Consider the following 15,446-nt stretch of genomic DNA (forward strand, 5'->3'; position numbering starts at 1 on the left):
AATTCTCTGCTCGGAACTGTTGATTCTGATTACGTAAACCCGATGCAGCCAGTAGTCCTCGAAATGGTTGACACTCGCAGACCGTTGAGACATCAACGCTTTCGAGACATTCAAGAGTTCTAGGGTGTCGCGTCCTCTCCTTCGAAGCGATTCGAGCTCGAACCGTCCCGAAAACATCGGATTGCTTCGGAACTGGTATTCGGATGCCCATCGCGAGTGTTTCCCCAGATTTCGTTGTTCGTCGCTCCAACGATCGAATCTGGCGCTCGATGCGCGGGTCGATCGAGTCGCCGCGCGGACCGGAAACTTTCGCACGGCTTCGGACGTAGCGCCGCGATCGTTGCTCTCGCGAGATGCTAGAGACCGCCTTTCGTCGTCGCCGTCGTCGCCGCCGCCGCCGACATCGTCGTCGACGACGATGGTTTCCACGAAATTCGGATGGTCGTGGAATCGTAAGAGGTGGGTGGCTGTTACGAGTTGAAATCTCGGCTTGGGGACTAGGGGCTGTTGGCTCGGGGGACGGAAGCAACCGAGGGGCACGCGAAGGGGGTGAAATCAATACTCTGCGGTCTCCGCCCCCGAGAGTACACGAACGAATACATAGAGACAAATACGAGCAGCGGACAACCGTCCGGCCGAGTTTCTCGTTTCACCGTTCTCCGCGACTTTCCGCTTCCTTCCGATTAGACGTCTCTTATCGCTGTTTGTTCTTGATCCGCGTCCGATCGACAATCTCGTATCGATCGCCAACGCACAAACTTCCTTCGCGATCTTCACTCGCCTTTCATCCTCATCTTCCATTGTCAAATAACGCCGGTTTATAATTCTATTTACCGTCGAACCGATCGTGATTGTTCTATCGATCACGAGTCTTCGCCTTCTTTCCAAGTAACGCCCGTTCGTAATCGTATTAATCGCTCATTCGCGACCGATCGAGACATCTAGATCGATCGCGAATCCGAAATCAGAGTTCTCCCGCAGCCGCGAATCGTCGAGCGTCCGTCGTTCAGCTTCTTTCTCCAGATAAGCGTTCGCACTTATCGTCCGTTGAACTCTCCGGCGACGATTGGTAGCGTGGTTCGCGAATTGAGTGGCCTTTCGCGAGAACACCGGGTGTTTCTTGATCCTTACTCCTCGTCTCTCGTTTCTCGATCCTCAATCTCTTGTCCTTTGTCTCTCGCCCGGCGCGATGAACGCGATACGCGGGATCGAAACGCAGATGGCGCGAAAGCCCCCCCGACGTGAATCAATATTTCTACGGGTACATATTATGTTACGAGATGCCGACGCGTGTCCGTTTCTACCTACCGGCGGTTACTCGCTTTATCTACGCGTTCGCACTACCCGACTCGATCCATACGAGCCTGCGAACGAGCTTAACGCGTTGAATGCCGGCCGGTTTTCGTGTATTTTGCTCCGGGCGCTGGGGATTTCGCGCAGTGAAATATACGCCGCCTAAAGAATACAGTATCAAATTATTTATATAAATATTTCTCTTAGCCAGTTTTTACCGAACGGTTTCAAAATGTCGCGTATACCGAAAATGCTACATACAGGCCGTCCCAGGGTTTAATCTTCAAGCTTTGTACATTCCATGGCACCAAATGAGGAAACGATCTTGCGTAAACGTAGGTCGCATAGAGTTTTATTGAAAAGACACAACAACGAATTGTTACACATTCATCGCTTAGCGACTGTTGAAATCGAAAGCTGCAATGTAAAAATGCTAACAATTGTTCGCGCGTTATTCTAGTACGAACTTTCTTGCAATATATTTCTCAATGGCACAAACCTCGCTCGCCGTGGAAATTGGTTTCACCTAGTACCAAATTCGGTGCACACAGCACTGAATACAGTAACCGTGGCTCGTTATCGTTTTTACAGATTTCTTTTGATGAATATCGCCGCTCTATGTTGCGTCGTTCGTGAAAAGTTGGGAGCAATTATCTTTTAATTGAACGAATCACGGTGATTTGATTCAGTCGGATTCTCGGTGGCGATCCCCACGGCATTCAACGTGTTAACAGTAAAATAACGATGCGCAACACGGAAAATGATCCCCATCGCGTCGCTGAAACTGGGAAACGCACCATCGAAATGCGGCATGTCCTCGCGGCTGGCGAGTTTGCTTTTGAAAGGAATGCGGGTCGAATCGCGGCATTTTCGACGCTGATTTGATATTCATCGATACCGTCACATGGAAACGAACCCATTGACGCACACACCTCTCCCTTAAAACGTTCTTTCGATGCCGTGAAAAACTCGATTGCCGCCAGTGTTCCATATTCGATACAGTTCCTAGTAGTTATTCGGAACGTATCCTCGCTGCAAACATCGCTTGCCAGGTTGTAAATTAACACTTGACAGCCCTAGCCATCATTTACAGCTCCTCCGACATTTTCCGAACATTCTCTCGCTTCCTCCACAAAACGCGAACGAGACGCTATCACACGACACGTTGATAACACCATTTCTAATTCGACCGGATTGAAAACCAACCGAATGAAAACAATAACGATGAGAAAGAAACTATAGCCGTCATTCGGTCGATGGGTTAGTCGATACCGCAAACAAAGCACACAGACCCGAAAGACATCTCGCCAGCGCCGCAGTGCGTTCCACGTTGCTCGCCGCAATCATCGCAACTGGATCGTGACGGTAGTCGCGAGCAGCACGTCCCTGCTTCTGCATTAAACGCAAAAGAACCCGGCAAAAAAAAAGCAGCGCTTTCAACAACGGAGAAAAGTTCTTCGTCCTGGTTGGCGGGTAGTAAAGGGCGGCGTCGACGCTGGAGATTGGGGGTAGGGGGTGGACACGATAATTACCGTAACACGAACCAACGATAAACGTTCTTCCTATTCTTTATATTCGCCGCTGGTGATTCTCGTTGCCTCTTCCGCCCCCGTGATTCTTCGAGATTTTCGACGGGCAATTACGAAATCGTCCATGGATGCTCGTCTGTCTATTTCGTCGTTGATTCTTGGTGCCTCTGGTTCTTTCTGTCTTCTTTCGTCTTAGTGATTTTTAGAGTTTCGATCGATGGATCACAAAATTAACCCTCGCATTTCTGTTCATCTTCACCATCGCTAATTCTCATTGCTTCATCGTTTTTCTCCCTCTCCGTACATCTGCGCAATTAGAGACTTCTGATCAATCTACATGAAATCACCTATAGATTCTCGCCTTCCTGTTCTTTACATTTGTCACTGTCAATTCTCGTCTTCTTTCATCTTAGCGATTTTTAGAGTTTCGATCGATGGATTACAAAATTAACCGTGGAACCTCGCATTTCTGTTCATCTTCACCATCGCTAATTCTCATTGCTTCATCGTTTTTCTCCCTCTTCGTACATCCTTGCAGTTCTTAGACTTCTGATCAATCTACAACCATGAAATCACCTTCCTATTCTTTACATTTGTCACTGTCAGTTCTCGTCGCCTCTTCATCGTTTATCCCTCTTCTTCCTCCTCCTTGGAGTCCAACCTTCTCGACCCTCGTAGACTTCCGATCAACGGTGAATCGCGACCCATGGATCCTCGTTTTCCGATCCTCTCGGCTGCGTGGCCGGTTCTTCCGAGGTTTCGGCGAAGGTCGCCGGGTAATCGGTTTCCGATAATCGTTTTCCCCAGTGTTATCGGGATGCACCTGGATCCCGTCGGAGCGCAAGAGTTCGAATGGTACAAAGTAACGGACGGCAGCGAGCAAATGCCGCTTAATCGGTAGACTGAAGCAGCGCGTAGGCCGATTAGCGGTTTAAGCGCGGAAATATAAGCGGTTCTGTCGTTTGACGGTCGAGTAGAGGTACAAGGACGTAGAGGGGGTAATGGCTCGTCTAGGGAATTACGCTGCGTAGGGGGTACCGAGTGGTAGGATCGAGACGTGACGAGAAAAGAGTGGAGGGAGGCTCGTGTCGATGGGTTATCAATTCTTCCAATTGTTCCGAACGCGTACGTGCCGCGATACGTTGGAATCACCGCGAACGAGGTTCGAAGACATTCGGAAGTTGATACACGCGGCGACGCAGGCGTCGCTGCAAGCGACGGCTTCGAGCCTTTTTCACCTTTTTCCTCGAATGCAACGAATAACGAAACGTCGAAAGACTTAAACCCATCGCTTGTAGCGGTGCCTGCATAGCTGCGTTCCAACGTGTATGGGAGACCTTAGAATTTTAACCCTTTGCACTCCAGAGGCGCCTCTTGGTCAAATGATTTTATTTATTTATTTGATAGGTAATAATAAACTTTGTATGATGCATCAATGTACGAAATATTGAAAGGAAATAGTTCTCCTTGATGCACGTGAGATTTCTCGATTCAGTCTAAGAAAATGTTTGTATCTCGTTAGAAAGTATCGAATATTTCCGGTGGAAAACTTCTGGAGTTTGGTTGACAGCTTCGTCCAATGGCTAGATATATTTCTGTTGAACGGGTATGAAAAGTTGAGAATTCCTGTGATCCGTCCGCGATGTATTAAAAATCTGGAGAACATCGAATTGCTGTGAAAGTGGAATTCAAGTACAGTGTTGGAATTGGTTCGCTAGTCGTTCGATCATCGTTATCGTTATCGTCGTCGGGCGAAAGTGGAAGGAGATTCTTGGTTAACCCTCAGCAACTCTGCTTCTAACAGCGATTGACCAGCAGTGTCCCAGAGGCGCTTTCACGCTAGAATCAGCAAGCAGTGAAATTGATTGTTTTGTTTATATAGAATATAGAATTTGAGGAAACTACGTGTATCGAGATTTCAATTCGCTTATGATCTAATTTGCGTTTATCTGAATCGTATTTGTTCGTTTTTCCGAGAATCAGCTGTGGTTATCATTTTTGCTGTTGTTTATAGTAAGATTACTTAATTAGTATAATATATAAACTTTGAACTCTGTAGGCTCCAATATTGCACCAGTTATAAGATTAAATATTTTAATGAATCTTAAAGAAACCACCCTAAAATTATTCGATTCTCCGCACATCCAAATTTTCTACGCAGAAGGAAAATAAAAGATCAAAGGAATGTTACAGTATTTCTCATTTTCGATAGGAATACTGTAAAAATTAGTTGCAGTTGCCGATAGATTACAAAACAACCTGGAGTGCTAAGGGTCAAAATCGAGTTCGACTCGTTTCGATCGTCGAATGAATTCCTCGTCGACGGTCCATGCGATCGATAGCTCGACGATGATGCGTTCCGCTGATAGAGCGTAAACAGTTATTATCGCGATAAAAATCGGATCGCGTTGATCGCACGAGTAGGTTGCTCGAATCGCGTGCAATTTTCCACCGAGCGAATTCTCGATCTCTCCGCGCCCTTCGTCGCAAAGTCAGACGTTCCCGGGACGAATCTTCCTCTCCTATCGCTTGTAACTTTCGTTTACTCGCCTTTTCCCGCTGGGGAGTAAATAAATAAATCGAATCGGACGCGATCGGTCGCAAACTTTTATCGTCATCGTCGGTCGAAACCGTGGCAGTACGTAATAAATGGGCAATGTTATTACTCGTGTGGCTTATAAACCCGAGAGAGAAAGGAAGAAGAGGATCGAACGGTGAAAGTACGTTACGAATACGCGAAAATATCCCCTTACGTGAAAATATCGAGAGGTTTAAATGCACCGAAGTTCCGAAGCCGAATTTAGCAAATGTAAATATTACTTTTCCTTTCCAAGACGAAATTAAACATCTTTCTCCTGTGGACTCTGCAGAATTCTATTTCTCAAGTAATTAACACAATCAATGGGGTGGATCTTCCATTTTTCTTGGCAACCTGTTTCCAATTGATTTTCTGTACTCTCCTTTCTCTTTCTCTTTCTCTCAGTTTACTTGCTTTCTTCATAATCAAGTCGTAAGAAACACGGAATTATTGCTGTTGGATCATCCTCTATCGTTTGAAAACCTTTTCCATGCTTTATGAGATTGTTTATCTGGAAGGGTTAGTACACGCTTGCGAAAAATACGCGTCCGACGGTGTGCGAACGGTGATACAGCTTTAAAGAGGATAGTTGCGAGGGAAATTGCAAAGCAACGGGTTAATCGGCGCGGAGAGAACAGTGCCGCCGTTGATTCTAGGATTCGGGATATTCTCGGTGAGCTCGTGGTATTGACCGCGACCGCGTACACCGAGGGAGAACCCGCTTCCGTTCCGTGACACGAGGGGTTTACGAGAGTTTACGATCGATCCGCGTCGCCGTTTTCGTCCCAATTCCGAAAACAAGTCGGTTCGCGGGATTCCCGAGACCCCGAAATCGCGTCCCGATCCGGCAAATGTGTAAATCAGTGCATACGACGTTGCAGGACATGTCCGACGTGTGCGTCGGGACCAGCGTGGGGACCATTACCGAGCCAGAGTGTTTAGGACCCTGCGAGCCTGGTACGTCGGTTACTCTCGAGGGTATCGTCTGGCACGAAACCGAAGGGGGTGAGTATGAAAATAAGAGTGACGGAACTTGTCGGCGGTGATGGGAATCTACGGCCGAAAGATTCGCAATTCTGAAAGTTTGAGAAGCTGCGAATCTTTAGATTTGAACGTTCGAAAATTTGTAAATTCGAAGGTTTGAGTATTTGAATATTTGCGAATTCGAAGATTTGAATATTTGAAAGTTTGTAAATTCAAAGATTTGAGTATTTGAATATTTGGGAATTCGAAGGTTTGAATATTTGAAAATTTTTGAATTCAAAGATTTGAACATTTGAATATTTGCAAATTCAAAGGTTTGAATATTTGAATGTTTGCAAATTTAAAGATTTGAGTATTCGAATATTTGCAAATTCAAAGATTTGAATATTTGAAAATTTTCAATTCAAAGATTTGAACATTTGAATATTTGAAAATTCAAAGGTTTGAATATTTGAGTATTTGTATATTCAAAGATTTGAGTATTTAAATATTTGCGAATCTGAAGATTTGAATATTTGAAAATTTGCATATTCAAAGACTTGAACATTTGTATATTTGTGAATTCAAAGATTCGAATATTTAAATATTAGCGAACCTAAAGATTCGAATGTTTGAAAATTGGAGGACTTCAAGATTTTAGACTTATCGATTCGACCGTTCGCTGTACCGAGGGACTCTGAAGAACCATTTCGAAGCCGAGATTCGAATGGCCATCACCGTCCGTCAGAAGTGCTCGCGAGCGTGTACTTCCGTGCGCCGCGTAGGTACTGATATTCGACCTATTGATTCGCAGGTGTGCTAGTGGTGAACGTAACGTGGCGAGGGAAAACGTACGTGGGTACATTGCTGGACTGCACTCGTCACGACTGGGCCCCGCCGAGATTCTGCGACTCGCCGACCAGCGATCTCGATGCCCGGACGCCGAAGGGTCGCGGGAAACGCGGAAGGGCCGCGGCGAACGCGACACAGGGTAATGACCTGAGCAACTTCACGGAGACGAGGAGTTCGGTGCACAGCAAGCTAAGGAACGGCGGCGCGAAAGGACGACGCGGAGCGCAGGGCTCGCCAGCGGCGAGTCCGAGTCCAGCCGCGTTCGTCCCACCTCGACCGGACCCGGCAGCTAAACGGAAATCGCGGGGACCGGAGGAAGAAGACAAGAACAAGAGACGCGCCCCGCCGCCGACGCCTCCTAGCGGATCCCCACCGGCGAGCCCGGTGCTGTTGGAATGCCCGGAACCGAACTGCAACAAAAAGTACAAACACATAAACGGACTGAAGTACCATCAGAGCCACGCGCACGGCTCGGCGGACGACGATGACACGAAAGAGGGTATCACGAGCATGTCGGAGAACGATGAGAGCAACATCGAGGCACCTAGCCCGGCGACACCGGTGAAATCGCCGGCGGACAAGCCAGAGGGTACGCCGCTCAGGCCGTCCAGTCCCCCGGCCAGCAGTTTGCCGCCGGAAACGCCACCACCGCCGTCGAGGGTTGCCTCGCCTAGCATAGAACCGCCAGCGCCGGTTCACAGCTCGGACAAGAGTATCGTGAAGCCGGGTGTGCTGAGATTCGGTCAGGACGACCTGCCCGCACCATCGAACGCGATGTCGAGTTCCGCGAGGCAGCAGTCCGTGCAACAGCAGCAACAACAGCAGCAGCAACAGCAGCAGCAAACGCAGCCAAGTCAATCGTCGTTGGGTAGCAGTAACTCGCCGCAGAGCCCGAGTCCTCGCGCCAGCCAATCGCCCAGGCCGATACAGTCGCCTCATCCGAGCGTGAACAACATGCCCCCGCAGTTGAATATCCCGCAACCACCTCAGCCGTCCCAGATGTCGCAGCATCAACAACAGAATTCCCTTATGCAGCAGAACCAGCAGGCGCTGCAGCCTGGCCAGCCGACGGCGACCGCGTCGCAACAGCTTCAGTCGAGCCAACAGTCGCAGCAGCTTCAGTCTGCCGTTCAGCAGCAGCAGCAGCAGCTGTCGTCCGCGCACCAGCTCTCCGTGCAGCATTCGCTGTCGGCGCAATTGGGCCAGCCGACGCAGGCTCACGTGGTGCAGCAGCAAGCCGGAATGCAGCAGCAGCAGCAACAGCAGCAGCAGCCACCGCCGCCGCAACCGACCGGCTTGCAGAGTATCGGAAGCCAACATCCGGGCCTTCAGGGTCTCGCTGCTCAGGTGTCGCAGCAGGCGGCCGCGGTGGTGGCGGCCGCGGCGGCGGTGGCGACCGGTCCACAGCAGACCGGACATCCGGGCCAGACGGTGCAGTCGCATCTGCAGCCGTACCAGAGCGTCTCGTTGCACGCGAAAATGCCGCAATTCAAGGTGAAACCGACCGCCGCGCTGATGCCCGAGCAAGACAAGAGCAAGGACCCGCGCGCGACCAAGCCTCCGAGCTACAAGAAGAAATCGAGAAAGTCGCCCGGAGGCAGCCCCCATCCGTCTCCGTTGGAAGCGCCGATCGTCGACTCCGGCAGGGACGACGTCCAGAGCCCGGCCTACTCGGACATTTCCGACGACGCAGCGCCGGTCCTCGAAGCGGAGCCGACCGACAAATCGAAGCAGGTGCAAGAGAAGGACGGCAAGGCTTCCGCGGCCGCTCACTTACCGGCGCACTTCAGCATGTATCCGTACTACGGGCAACCGCCTTACCTGGTGCCGAGCGTTCAAGAGAGCAAACCGATCGATCAGAAGCCGACCGATCTTGTACCGAAGCAAGAGATGAAGCCGCTGAATATACCGCAGATGCCGACGATGGCCAGCCTACAGAGCGTGGTCGCGGAGAAGGAGAAGAAGGAGCTGAATCAGTCGGTCCCGCAACCGCAGCAGCAGCCTCATTATTACGGCAGCTACGGTGGTTACATGCCACCCGGTTACCCGTACCAGCCCCCGCAATCGGTGACGCAGCAGCAGCAACAGCAGCAGCAGCAACAACAGCAGCAGCAGCAACAGCAACAACAGCAGCAGCAGCAGGAGCAAGAGTTCCACGATCAGAAGGCGAAGATCAAACAGGAACCGCAACCGCAGCAGCCTAGCTTGAAGGACAAGCAACACGAGAATCATCAGATACTGAAGGAAAGCATCGAGATGAAGAGCCAGATGAGCCCGTATCACGTGTATCACGGATCTCAGAGTCAGAGAGCAGGTCCCCCGCCGCCGCCGCCCGGCCCGATGCAGGACGACAGAAGGTATTACCTGTACCCGGCCGATCAAAGGCGGAAAGAGGAGTCGAGCAAACAGAGCCAGCAGGCGAAGCCGCCTCCGCCGAGCCCGAAGCATCAGCCGAAACAGGAGAAACCGCAAGACCTGGGGAAGAGCGACGACTCGAAGAACAAGCAAGAGGGCGTCAAGCCGACGATGGAGACGCAAGGTCCTCCTCCGCCGACGTCACAGTACGCCTACATTCATCCTAGCTATATGCAGCCTCAGCATTACGGCGCGTTACCGTTCGACCCCGGCCATCCAGTGTACCGGGGTCTCAGTCCTATGCTCGTGCCGGGGCCGTACTCCGGCAACCCGTACCTGCACCAGTTGCCTAGGTATCACGCGCCGGAGGATCTGAGTAGGCCCCCGGGCGGCAAAGCGTTGGATCTGCTCCAGCACCACGCAAATCAGTATTATTCGGCGCACAAGATACACGAGCTTCAGGAGCGTGCGCTCAAGTCCCCTACCCCGAAAACGTCCACGGCCTCGGCGAGTCCCTCGTCGGCGGGGCCGACTCCGTCGAGGCCGCCCAGCGGACCGCCCAGCTCGGTGGCCGGCGCGGCTGGAGGCGCCGGCCCCGGGCCGCCGCAGCCTCAGGGACAGCAACCGTCGTCGAAGCAGCAGAACCAACAGGGTGGTCAGCAACCGCAGCAGCAATCGGCCGTCGACGCTGGGACCGGAACCTTGCCGAAAGACAATAGATCGCCCCCGCCTCAGCGACACGTTCACACGCATCATCACACGCACGTGGGCTTAGGCTATCCCCTTCTAACCGGACAATACCCCGCCCCCTACGGAGGTAAGCCTCTCGTCAGACCCTGACAGTAAAAGTCTCGACGCGCGACAGCTATTCTCGAAATATCGCCGACGCTTCTTCTTCGCGGATCGAGTCGTAAGCTTTGATCACGAGTCGGCGATAAATATGTTGCGCCTCCGACGCCGCCATCGCCGCCGCCACCGCCGCCGCCTCCGCCGTCGTCGACGTCGCCGCCGGTATCGGCCCCGGCCCCGTTAGATCCTAACGACCCGCCACCGGCTCGTCGTATCCACCTCCGAGAACGATCGAGGGACGCGCACGACTCGTCGTAGAGGAGCAGTTTTACCTCGGGACTCTCTTGTCACGCGATTCCAAGGATTAAGCATTCAGACGATATCACAGGACATTTCGTGCGGCGGTCGATCACCGCGATACGCAGCGCAACCCCCGTTTGTATCGTCGAAGCTTGATCGTCGAAACGTACGTACACCATATTGGTGCATGCGATTACAGTATTTCTGTTCCGAATCGAGGGAAACGACGAACGAGTTGCGAACTGTTCTTCTTTTTTCTTCACCCTTTTTACGTTTTCTCATCGTCTTCGTATCTTTTTGTCTCCTGATATCCCCACCCCCAGGGCCCGAGTTTCCTCTCTCCTATTCCCGCCGTTTTGCTTTTTTTTTTTATCCCTCTCTCTCTTCTGAGACCATTCCTGGTGGGGATGCAGACTCGACGCGTACACGCGGCCTTGGGCGCGTTTACGATAGAAAATGTGTACATAATCGCTATCGTTTTAGGACAACGGCGAACACGATACCGCGTCAGCTTCGCCAGCGAAGTGCAAACGACATTTTTTAACGGTACACTCGGAACTAAATAGAAAGTAAACTAGATACGTGTGTAAATACGCGATTAGACGGGCCCGTCGCTCGACCGCAACGCATTGGTTACTTTGAGGATAACATTTTAGGGTACGGATTGCGAAGTGGTGCGAACGAACCGTAGGGACGACCCGAGCCCGTCGAGCCGAGGCTCGTAGAACGCGTAATTAGACTTATAGTTCAGACTGTGATAAATGGTAATTGTCGTGCTCGCTTCCGTGTTCGGAAGGCGGCGAGGACGATTCGACTTGTAACGAATTCCTACGTGTCGCGCATCGATAGGGAACAACAACGGTTAGGTTAGCGGACGATACACAGCCTTACGAGACGATCACACTCTTTCTACCGCGCGAACTTTTCGACAGTCTTCCACCGAAGGACCTTCCTGCCCGAGGACAAGATCAACGAACGCGTTCGCGAACTTCCTCGAACTTGTGCACTTAGGGGATGCGAACACAGTCCGGTTAGCCCCGAAAACTCCGCGATCCCCTTCTTCTTTCCTCCGCGAAACGTTCCCCGTTCCTTGGTCTCCCCTGAAGGCTTCCGCGCGTCGCGATACACATTGTCGATACATGCATCAACGTCAACTGTCGCGAACGCGTACAGATTTACGATTCTTTTCAATTCACCAGGCGATACAGCCGACAACGGCGACAGTTTCAACGACAGAATCTAAATTGAAACTACACTACAAAACTAAAAGGACATTAGGGTTCCGATTACATCGACTACAAACCGCATCAGTGCTAATGATCTACGCCCAGTCTTAGCGTGTTACGTCGAGCGGTATACGAAATCGCGTTATACGATCACGAGAAAGGTTCCCGCGTAATGCGAATACCAGGAATAACTTACAACCGTCGTGGCAAACTTTTCCTACGTTTCACCTATCAGGGTAGCAAAACTACATTTCTAATGGAACAGTGCGTTGTACAGGTACCACGCTTTCACGCAACAGAACTCTCCTAGGAACTCTCGTTGCGCAAGACCCAGGCATCGATGCATGTATCAGCAACGCGCGCCGCGACGCGCGAGCCTTGGCGTTGCTCGTCCTCGTCCTCGCTCCCAGCATCCGTCAAACGAACAGACACCGGCGAGACTTGCGAAACTTTTCTGCCCGAATCGACTCGTTCGTTCCTGCGCGTTACTTGGGCTGGAGTGGCGTCGATCCGACGAAAAGGCTCGTCCTCCGATGTAAGCCGCGTGTCCCAGTTCCCGTGAATCGTCCCAAAACGAAGACCGACCGCGACCCACCGACCCGAAGTTCCGCTCGGAACCCGCCGTTCCACTGGCCCCCGACCGAAACCGCGAGGAGGCAGCGACATTGGCAACGACGAGGCAACAAAGAGCACTGAGCTGAAGCATTAATAGGCCCGTGCCTGTCTGTGTGTGTGTTACAGCGGCAATGCTGGCGAGTCAGCAGGCCGCCGCGGTAGCCGCATCGGTGATCTCGCCATTCCCGCCCAAGTGACCCGCGGCCCCCGGTCCCGTACTAGCTGCCGGAACGACCGGACCCACCTCCGCACAAACTCACCATACGTCTCATCATCCTCCACCGGTCAGCGGGGCGACCGCTGCGGGACATCCGCACCCTGCCGCCGCCGGCAGGCAACCCTAGGATACGGCACCCCTCGAGAATACCGCTAATTCGAGCCTGTTGCTTCTACTTCGATAACGCCCCGATGACGTTCGACGGCCATCGTCTGTCTACCCTGCCGTCAGCGTGCACCAGCTAGCCGACAGTTGCCTGCCCGACCCACCTGCCACCGTGCGCCGGCCTCTTTGTAGCCGTCGGCTCCAACGTCTCTCCCCTCTGGACAATCGCAGCTCCGCCGACGTTCGCGGGCATCCCGGTTCAAGACGAAAGAGAGGCGGCGAGAGAACAGACGAACGGACAGGATGAACAAAGAGATTAGGGACGAGGAGGATAATGTGAACCTCTCCGATAGGTGAACGATCTAGGCAAGCGATCGCGTGGTCGGTTCCAGCGTCGCTCATCGTACGCCTCCACGCTTCGTGAATCGATGGCCGATGGAACAACGGAGACACCGTTCGAGCGGCCCGATGACAAGGCGCGACGTATCACGCGGCGGGAAACACCCTCGGCAAGGCGAAGCGACACCGAAGCACGTACTTAAGATCCGATCGGAGCGCGCGCGTGTTCGTTCCCATTCTTCGCGGTACCGTTGCTCCGCCCGACGGACGGTATTCCATTTCGATTCGATCGACGCTCGACGATGGTCCGTCGAAGATCGTGCTTCGCACGGAAGCCGAGGGGGACGTAGGCAACAAGCGAAGAACTTCTCGAGGATTATGCCGACGAACGGGTCACACGTGTCGCGGAGGAAATCGCGTTCGTTCGGGTGAACGCGAGCGAGGGTAGCGATTGTCCGGAGCTACGAAGCAGCGGTGAACGCGTCGTCGAGCGCGCGCTGGTGCGGCAACCTGGACACCCGGTGAGAACGTGTTCGACGGTGCCTCCAGAGCTAGAGTGGGACGTCGGACGCGTCGGCTTCGAAAACGCTTCCAGCAGCTGCGCGCGGGGGGAAGGCCGCGCCGCGATCATCGAAGGACGGAAACGCGCGAGAGGAAGACGGCGAGGAAGAGCGCCGCGTTGATCTTGTCCCAGGCATCGGCTTCCTCGATGCCCGCGCACGATCATCGTTCGTCGCGCGGGGACGGACGAAAGCGCGAGGCGAGCCTCTCGGACCGCGCGCCGCGCGCCCACGAACCAATTTCAGTTGTTTCCACCTTTTCTTTTTTATCTGCCTGTCGTCTGTCTGCGCGACGCGAGACCACCCCGGCTTTCGCTCTCACTCGACCGCGGTCAGAGTCGAAGCAACGTTTTTATCGGTATCGTAGGAATTTTCGGGTGAATTACGAACGTGCGTGCGTGCGTGCGTGCGTGCGTGCGTGCGTGCGAACAGGGAACCCCGACGCCCCGCGGCGAGAGAACTTAAAAAAAAGAAACAAAAGAAAAAACGAGGAACGCGTGTGTTGCGTGTCGCGTACGCGCGAGCGTGCGTGCGTGCGTGCGTGTGTTATAATTTTTTTTGTTCTTCTTTCTCTTGTGTATACCGCGAGCGAGAATGTGTTTTAGCGAGAATGCGTTGTGTATAACGGTTACATTTACATTATAGATCGTTGTATTTTATTGTATAAAACAACAAAAAAAAAAGAAAGAGAAGAAGATTAGGAGGAGGAGGGAGGGAGGAGGAGGAGGAGGACAGGTCGCGGAACCGCCGCCCCCCGGACTCTCCGACATTTTTGTAGGGAAAAAAAATTTGTGTAACACTTTCGACGACGATGCATACGACTTAATTGAGACGTGATTTGACTACCTATCGATGTACTGTGTCGGGTAACGATATCAAACGAAGCGAAACAAACAAACGAAAAACAAAAAAAGTGAAAAAGAGAAAAGCTGAAAAACATTTTAAGATACTCGTCTCGTAGGACAGAAACAGTATAGGTGAAGAAAATCGGGATTCTAAATAATGATAAAAAAAAAAAAAGAAGAAGTACGCGGCAGTAAAAGCGATTGTACATTGAATACGCTAGAAACACGCTATTTGTTTACTAAAAATAACGGTAGTTAGCGATACGCGGATATCGTAGGGATGGTGATGCTGAACGAACGTGTAACGAGAACGAGGATGAGAATGGGAATGCCAGGGAGAAACTGCGAGAGAAAATCAGAGCACGGTGAGAGAGAGTGTGTGTGTGTGTGTGTTTGTCAGAGAGAGAAAGTGAGAGAAAGAGGATGGACGTGTTATTAGTGAGGGGTTGCGATGCAAGGGGGGAGAGGGAGGGGGATGAAGGGCCAGACGAAACGAAGAATAAGACTAATTAATGAGAAAAGGAAGAAAAACCTATTAGATATATATAATTAATGCCGTCGTGGTACATTCGCATAGTATCTTGGCGGCCACCTAACGTTAGTAGTTCAGTATCGATTATAATCCTTGTATCTTTTATTACGATTATTCATTAATAATTATCGGTTGCATTATTTTATTATTGTATCGACGAGAGATGATGGAAAGCGTTGTATGAACGAACGATTGGCGAAAACGCATTGCCGAGAATCCGACGAGAGAGCGAGAGAGAGAAAGAGAGAGAAAGAGAGAGAGAGAAAAAAAGTAATAGTTTTATCCTATGCCGTGCATACTATCGCAAATGCCAAATAAAACGAGAAAGAGCAAGGCGTCTATTTGTTT

The 15,446-nt window shown here is 51.6% G+C and overlaps 1 protein-coding gene across 11 annotated transcripts in view; it reads left to right on the forward strand.

The window, feature by feature from the left end:
• The window catches only part of LOC116423816 (uncharacterized), a 39,872-nt gene extending 24,445 nt beyond the window's left edge, over positions 1-15,427 (forward strand). For 10 of the 11 annotated variants that reach the window (XM_076369973.1, XM_076369969.1, XM_076369966.1 and 7 more), the window contains 3 exons: positions 6,282-6,405; positions 7,178-10,387; positions 12,627-15,427. In XM_076369973.1, the coding sequence (XP_076226088.1) occupies positions 6,282-6,405; positions 7,178-10,387; positions 12,627-12,697 (3,405 nt within the window). In that variant the 3' untranslated portion in view covers positions 12,698-15,427. Of the gene's footprint in view, positions 1-6,281; positions 6,406-7,177; positions 10,826-12,626 lie in introns of all 11 variants that reach the window. The other variant, XR_012999153.1, reaches the window with a different exon arrangement.
• The last annotated feature ends 19 nt before the right edge of the window (positions 15,428-15,446 follow it).

This window comes from Nomia melanderi, chromosome 8, assembly GCF_051020985.1.
Source record: "Nomia melanderi isolate GNS246 chromosome 8, iyNomMela1, whole genome shotgun sequence".
In the NCBI taxonomy this organism is placed as follows: domain Eukaryota; kingdom Metazoa; phylum Arthropoda; class Insecta; order Hymenoptera; family Halictidae; genus Nomia; species Nomia melanderi.